Source organism: Chrysochloris asiatica, unplaced genomic scaffold (assembly GCF_000296735.1).
Source record: "Chrysochloris asiatica unplaced genomic scaffold, ChrAsi1.0 scaffold00001, whole genome shotgun sequence".
NCBI classification, from domain to species: Eukaryota; Metazoa; Chordata; class Mammalia; order Afrosoricida; family Chrysochloridae; genus Chrysochloris; species Chrysochloris asiatica.
In genome coordinates this window covers 4413520-4421728 of record NW_006408519.1, presented here as the reverse complement: position 1 = coordinate 4421728, position 8209 = coordinate 4413520, and the positions used below count along the sequence as shown (strand labels likewise).

Genomic DNA, 8209 nt, shown 5'->3' with positions numbered 1-8209 from the left:
TGTCCGCTGCCAAATCATTGAGAATTCTGGTCCAGCCAAGTTGACACAAAACCTTCCCTAGCACAAGTTTCAAAACAAATTTATAAAATTTTTAATTGATATGACATCAAATCTATAAATTAATCTGGGGGAAAAAACAACCATCCTAACTTCCCCTGCTATAAACCTTTGGTCAGCTCTCATTGCTTTCTCATGCCTCCAGAGCTGCCCTCTCTCTTGATTCTCAGCACAGAATCTGTCTTCCTCCACGGGGAATATAGAAAGCACAGAAATATCTTCATCAGCTCTTGGTCACCAACAGGACAGCCTGGAAGACTTGTTCCTTCCTGAATCTCCAGGATCCTTGCAGACTTTCTCCCCTTCCCTCCCTCAAGACCGCCTTTTATTTATTTCCCCACCACCACTTTTGGAGTCCTTCTGTGGTGCTGTAGGCTAAGCACAGAACTTCCAGCCTCAAGGTCAGCGTTTCAAAACAATCAGCCATGAGTTATGAGTTAGAACCAACTCAACAATTCTTAACAACAACTATTTCTTGCCTTTACTCTCATTTCTATGAGCTATTTAAAAAGTTCAAGTCTCTTGCATCTGAAACATAAATCATTTTTCTGCAGCCCTATGCCTCACACCACAGCTAAATCTCTAGAAAAGTTTTCTGTATTCACGGTGTCTCTTACAACTCGTTTTTTTCAACCCTCTGAAATCTGACCTCTAGCGCCACTTCACTGAAACTCCTCTTGCAAATGTCACCAAAGTCCTTCTTTTTGATAAATCTAATTGTCTTTTTTTCTTTAACTTACTCTTGCTTGTCATGTTCGTCACTGTAGAATATCCCCTTTGCCTTCAAACATGCTCTTTTGTTTCTGAGACTTGATACATCCCCCAGCCCCCTCCTACTTCCCTGGTCATGCCTCTGAGGTCTCTTTTGGAGGCTCTTTTTGCTTTCATAGTTGCATAGCATTCCCCAGGGGTTCTGACCTCTTCCCCTCTCTCCACACCACCCTGTGTGAGTGAACTCACACACACCCAATTACACCAGCTCTTCACTGCTGATTCCAGATTTACACTCAGAACCCAGAGTCTTGTGAACTGTCTCATAAATTTGAATATTTTTGGCATAAAGGAAACATCAATTTTCTAAATATTACCTTACTTTAACTTTTTTTAGTGGACTGAGTGAAGTTTACAGACAAGATCATCACCTTTACATTAAAAAATCATTCATCTTGCTTCATCTCAATAATTATAATCCCCTCCCTGTAACAACAGTTATCCCACTTCCTCCCTGTGGTTCCTCATTTACATTTTATATTTCACAAATGAACAAAGCAAAAATGTTTGATGCACACATACAAAACAAAACAAACAAACAAACAAACAAACAAAATATATATATATATATTTATTTATTTAAATGTCCAAAAGGCATATTCTTCAAGCCAGCCTCCTGCCTTAGTTTGTGGGCCTAGAGCCTAAAGCTGTTCTGTCTCTTCATGTCACTGCCTCTGCTACTGTCTCTGCTGTCACCAGTTTCCTAAGTGGGCTCACACTCCACTCATACTCTTTCTTGATGGTCCTGGGATTCTCTGTTCCTGAACTGAAAGATGAACTACTCCCCCTGTTAGTTATACATCTTCTACAGTTTCAGTTGTGACAATCACAATTACTCCTGCTAACAACTACTCACAATTGAATCATAAAATCCTATCAGTATCATCCACCACCACCTTTCACCAGACTCATCTGTAAAAGAGAAAAACTATTCAGTGGGTATTCTACTTTACCCCCTCATTTTGAAATTAAACACACTCATGAAAGCTTGTAAGTCAGCCACTTCATGCCTTTTTAGCCCCCGTTTTTTATAACTAGTGTCTAAATTGTCCATCCCTGTCAACCCAGTACACTGAGGAGGCACGCATGTTCATTAATATGAAGAATCTTCCATTCCATTTGGAATTTTGCGCAGCTGCATCCATAAGCAAAAGTCCATTTAATCAAAGTGTAGCAATTTATAGTTGCTCACACAACCAAACATCTTTATCTTCTTCTGGTTGGATTCTGGTCAGCTTATCCCTAGCCGTAAGCTTAAGAGTTCACACACATCTCCATGCACTTCAGATCTGCTGGCCCCTTTACTCTCAGCCCTAGCCCCCTGTGGCAAGGTGAGTGCCCATAGGTTCAGGAGTTCACACAACTCGCTAAACTTCAGACTAACAAGTCTTCCTGGTCTCTCTCTCATCTCATGGTCAGCAGGTGCCAATGGAACCTACCCCAATTCATGTCTTCATTGCTGCATTTTCCCCACTTCCACTCACAAGTAGACCTAGGTGGTCACCAGTGAGTATACTAGACTGCTCCCAGAGTCCCTATAACTTTCAGTCCTGGTAGTTCTATTTTGAGGTTTTTGAGGAAACCCTGCACTACTTTCCACAACAGCTGTACCATTTTGCATTCCCACCAGCAGTGTATGAGAGTTCCAATTTCTCTAAATCCTAGCCAACATTTGTTATTTTCTGCTTTTCTTTTTAAATCTTAGCCATCCTAATGGGAGTGAAATCGTATCTCATTGTGGATTTAATTTGTAGCCTGCTGGCTAGTGAGGCTGAGCTCTTTCCATGTGTTTGGTAGCCATTTATGTTCTCTCTGGTGAAATGTCTACTCAAGTACTTTGCCCATGTTATGATTGAGATATCTGTCTTTCTGCTCTTAAGTTGTTTAAGTTTTATATATATTTGGGTTATTAGGTGCTTGTCATATATATGGTTTCTCAAGATAGTCTTACAACAAGGAGCTTGTCTTTTCCCTATTTTAATAAAGTCTTTTGATAAACAAAATGTTTATTTTTTATGAGTTCCCACTTATTTTGTCTTCTACTGTTTGTGTTTTTGTTATTATATTAGAAGATCCGTTGTTGAAAGTTAGACTGGATGGCATTGTCCTTTCTTGTTCTTCTATGAATTTTATGATTTTATTTTGCACATTTAAGTCCTTAATCCATTTTTAATGTGTTTTTGTGTATGGTGTATGGATCAGGTTTAATTTTTCTGCACATGGAAATCCAAATTTCCCAACACCATTCTTTGAAGTGACTCTTTTTTTCTTCATTGAATGGACTTAGCACCCTTGACCATAGATGTGTGGATTTAACTTAATACCTTTTAGAAAAATTCTGAAGATAGTAATTCAATCGCTTATTGATCTAGTTTTCCAAGCATTTCTTATTGTTGTCAGTTGCCATTGAGTTGGCTTCAACTCCTGGAGACGCCCCATGTGCAGAGGAGAACTGTTCCTTAGGGTTTTGAAGACTGTGATCTTCTGGAAGCAGATCACTAGGCTTGGCTTCTGAGGTGCCTCTGAATGGTTTCAAAGTGCCAGTCATTTGGCGAACAGTCAAAACGCTTTTCATACCAAACAAATATTTATTGAATGCTTTCATCCTGGTGGGAAATTAGAGACATAGACTGTTGATTTTTAGGAATTCATTGTCTGCCTGCTCTGTGGGTGGTGTAAATAAACTAACACATCAAGAAGCTTCTCTCATAGCTCAGAATTCAGTAATAAGTTCGTTTATCACAAGTGATAGAGGAGATTAGGAGATGATCCGCACAAACAATGGCAAATTTCTGAGGGATAGGAAATAGCTCTGTTGTTATTCTTCTCAGTTCCCATCTGCGTGGAGAAGACACATGTGAAGACATCCTTATTGTTTTCTCTATCCAGAATAGTAAATAAACTAGATAGGATGATGAATGTGTTTGTTATTTTGATTTTGGTGACGGTTTCATGGGTTGTATAGATTTGCCAAAACTTATCAAAACTTCACTTTCAATATGTGCACTTTACTGCATGTCAATTATACCTTACTGGTGGTGGTTGGTGGTTATGTGCTGTGGAGTCAGTTCTGACTCATAGCAACCCTGTACAGGGTTTCCTAGGCTGTAAATCTTTACGGGAGCAGAAAGCCTCACCTTTCTCCCACGGAACAGCTGGTAATTTTGAGCTGCTGACCTTGCGGTTCACAGCCTGATTCATAACCACTACACTACCAGAGCACCTGACTAATGCTGTTAAAATTAGATAATATACATGATTACGTTTTCATATAAGCTGCTATATTCTTCAATGCTTCCATTTTTGTAAAATGCTTCCATTTTGTAAAAAGATGAAAGAGTAAGCTAATCTTCAGAATAATCTCAAATCCTCAGGATAGAAATTAAAACCTTGTTGGAATGTTCAGTCCTTATTGAGTACTGAATTGGACCTGCAAAGGCAATCACTGAGTTGACCTTGATCTCCACCTACTTCTTACCTGTTGGTAATCTCGTGTTCAGAAGGCTTCAGAACTGGTCCAGAGCCTTGTAAGTAGATAGCTCTCACCTCCCTGGTGTTGCTGATGGGTTCTGGACCTGCCATGGTTTCTCAGCTTGTGTTTTGTTGGGTAAAACTGGCTTCATCAAGAGCTGCTACTTCTTTCCTTTAATAATGTGTTCTCTGATTTGCCCAAACCCTTACCTCAACTTAGTTTTTATCCAAGCAGTCTGTTACTGTCAAATGGCTTTGTCTTCGTTTTCTAGAATAATTTCCTTTCGCCTGGAGATGCTCAGAATTATGAAGTACTTTGGGAAAAACTATGAACACTTTTGTGACTTAAAAGCACCATAGTCTCAACAATATATCAGATGGAACAGGATATAACTTGGGGAAAAGAAAGAGCAAGGCCCACCTTTCTTTTTTTCTGAAATTAAAATTCTATTCTTATTTTACTTAGTTCTGAGCAAGACCTAGTGATTTGCTCCTGTAAAGCTTACAGACAAGTAGTTTTACTCTGCCACCTGGTGTCCCTGTGAGTTGACATTAACTGGTGTCACTATAAATTGCACAACTTGATAGCGCTGAACAACAGCAGCTTCCTAATACAACATTTTGGAGAGCATTGGAATTATCATTTAAATTAGAGTTACATTTTGTTTGTTGTATTTCACTTTTAGGTCAAAGAAGAAATGCGAATTCTTACTCAAGACAAAGGTGTTAACTCTTTCAAGATGTTTATGGCCTATAAGGATGTGTATATGGTGAGAGACATTGAGCTATATGCAGCCTTCTCTCTTTGCAAGGAAATTGGAGCAATTGCTCAGGTCCATGCAGAAAATGGAGACTTAATTGCAGAGGTAAGCATTTGCGTTCCAAACCTTCTACAGAAAAGAAAATAGACATAATAATTTTAGGTGAAGATTACTGGCCTGAAGTAAAAAAAGAAAGAAAACACAAATCCAAGCCGATTGCCATGAGTCCATTCTGATTCACAGTGACGCCTTGTGTTATGGAGTAGAAGTGCTCTGTAGGTTGGAATCTTTACATAAGCAGATTGCCAGTCTTTCTTCTGTGATGCCAATGGCTGCATCGATCTATCCATTTCTAGGTTAATAGTAGAGAGCAAAGCGTTTGAGCCACTCACGTTCTTCTGTAGGCAAACTCATTTAGTGTACCGAAAAAGCAGCAATCCAGCGACTGATGTTGTGTGGCTCAGAAATAATCTGGTTTCCTTGGGTTCCTGCTCTTCTTTTATTCAGGTGGTATGTAAATTTCCTCTTTTCAAACCACCTATTAGACCTTAAACCTGTTTTATTATAGGAACACAAATACTTTTCTTTCTATCCTGTAGCACCATTTTTTTGTGTGTGGGGGTTATTTTTTTCTTTTTTAAACATTTATTGTGAATTGAGTGATAGTTTATATGGGAGAACATCGGTTTTACACTCATCCTATTGTATTTTGTTTCAATGAAATGATTACCATCACCTCCATGCATCATCATTCAATGGTATTTGATTCTATTCCGTTTTTGTTTGATGTACACAAATACACTCAGAAATATATAATCATTTAAACAACAAAAGGGACACATTCTGCAAGCCTGCCTCCTGGCTGTCAGCACAGCCTTTCTCTTTCTGTGAATCTAGAGTCCTCAGCTGCTCTCTATCTCCATGCCCTCATCTCTGCCTCCATCTCTGGTGTTGCTGCTTCACTGGATAGGGTCCCACATTCTGCTCATGCTCTTCTCCCTTGATGGTCCTAGGGTCTTCTGTTCCTATAATACTACTAGTCCCCTCTTCATGTTACAAAATTTCTGCCTTTACAGTTGTGACAATTGCAATTAGTCATGATAACAATTACTCACTATTGAATCATAAGAATCTTATCCCCATCTCCTTTCACCAAACCTGTGTAGACAAGATGAAAACTATTCCGTGGGGGATTCTACACTCTGGAACTAAACACCCTCTTGAAAACTTGTAAGCCAACCACTTTGTGCCTTTATAGTGGCCCGCCCCTCCCCCATTTTAGGTAGCCAATATCTAAGTTACCTGTCCCTAGCAACCCTGTACATAGAGGGGATAGATTTGATCCTTGATGTGAAGACTCCTTCCTTATCATTTGGTATTTTGAGCTACTACATCCATAAGTATAAATCAAGTTCATCAAGTTATAATAATTTATACTTGTTTCCTTTATCAAATTTCTTTATCTTCATCTAGTTGAGTTCTGATCATCAAGCCATTAAAGCTAGGTCAAATGGGTACTATCTGCAAGTTTGGGCATTCTTGTGCACCTCCCCTCACTTCATATCAGCTGGATGCTTTACTCTCAGCTCTAGCCCTCCAGGGCTAGGTCCTTGTTCATGGGCTCAGGTGTCCCCAGGTCTCACCATACTTTGGACCAACCATCCCTTCCTCTTCTCTGTCTCATCTCCAGGTTGACAGGAGTCTATGGAACATGGTCGAACTCAGCCCATATCTTCATTGCTGCCTTTCCCCCACTTCCATTTACCAATAGACCAACATGGTCACCATCAAACTTACATGCTTGCTCATGTGTTCCTTTTGAGTTTCACTCTTGGAGGGGTTTGTCCTGAAGGGACTTGATTGCTTGCCTTGATGGCTCCCCAGTGAACTACTTACTTGTTCTTATATTAGCCAACCAGAAATTCATGTTTGTTTTTTCTTTTTCCTGTTGGTCTTTCTTTCAAGAAGTATCTTCTGTTCTTCTAGTCACTCCAGTCTGGTCTGCATGTCCCTTCAAGTGGGAATGTCCCAACTTAGAAGGTTCTAGATGGAGCTCAGGATTCCACCTAAGGTCCTACACACTATAAAGGCTCCGCAAGAAGCCTATTTCACTGGGGAAGTTCTAGGACCCCTTTTAGGTATTCCAATCAGTTATAGGCCGAAGACGGGCTTACAAGCTTTCTGTAACTATGTTTCCCAGTATTACTTTCTATCCCACTCAAGTGTCTATTTTACAATAGTAGGCAAGAGAAACCAATATTCCTAAGACATATAGCACTTTTTTTTGTTTTTCGTTTTGTTTTAGTAGCTCAGGTTGCTGGTTCAGAATGTCAAGTGTGAACAACACCAGCATAATCTAATGATGTAAGCAACATATTAGGTAGTTGTAGAAAGCTCTACACTTTTCTGAAGCTGAGGATTAAAATGCACTCTGGAGGAAACTAAATGATGTTTATTTTTTGAGTTAGCTCCATTATTAACACCTGGAGGGGACACCATCCGCAAGATTTAAAGAGCTGTCTCACCCTTTATATTAACTGATTTTTTTTCCCCCTCTCTCTGGGCACAGTTCCCATTAAAGTTGGTGAGACTGGGGCTCAGTGGTCAGAAGGCAGCATGGAGTAAAGAGAAGAGAGCAGGCATTGTAAAATCAAACAGACCCCACTTTAAATTAGACGCTTCCAACTGTCTAGCTGTGTGACACTGAGCAAGTAACTTCACCACTCTGCGTCTCGGCTACTGCCCTTTGGTGAGGAAGACACAGCATTTTGGAGATGTAAAATAACTGGGCTGATACCAATCAGTGTAGGGGCAGCTGGGAGGGTGCAGAGTGAAGACTATGATTTAGTAAAAAGTAGAACTGATTACCTAATATAAGTCACTTTGGCTAGGATCTAATACTGAAAGCTTGATTATTTTGATTTTTTTTTGCAAGCCAATAAGTCTTACTGCTCACTGTACTTTTCAAAGAATATGGTTAGAACTAGCTTCATATCTTTTTCAGCTTTGCAATCAAAATAATTTAATTATGAAACCTGTATATGAAAATGAACACAAACCATTTGTTGTTGCGGTTGTAGGTATTTTTGATTTAATTTTGATTCATAGCAACCCAAGGTATTTGTTGTTGTTGTTAGGTGCCATCGAGT

General features: G+C 39.5%; 1 protein-coding gene across 1 annotated transcript in view; it reads left to right on the top strand.

Annotated features, from left to right (window-relative positions):
* The window catches only part of DPYS (dihydropyrimidinase), a 129560-nt gene that overhangs the window by 29601 nt on the left and 91750 nt on the right, over positions 1-8209 (top strand). Inside the window, exon 3 of the mRNA XM_006830822.1 lies at positions 4986-5165. Coding sequence (XP_006830885.1) covers positions 4986-5165 — 180 coding nt within the window. The remainder of the gene's footprint in view (positions 1-4985; positions 5166-8209) is intronic.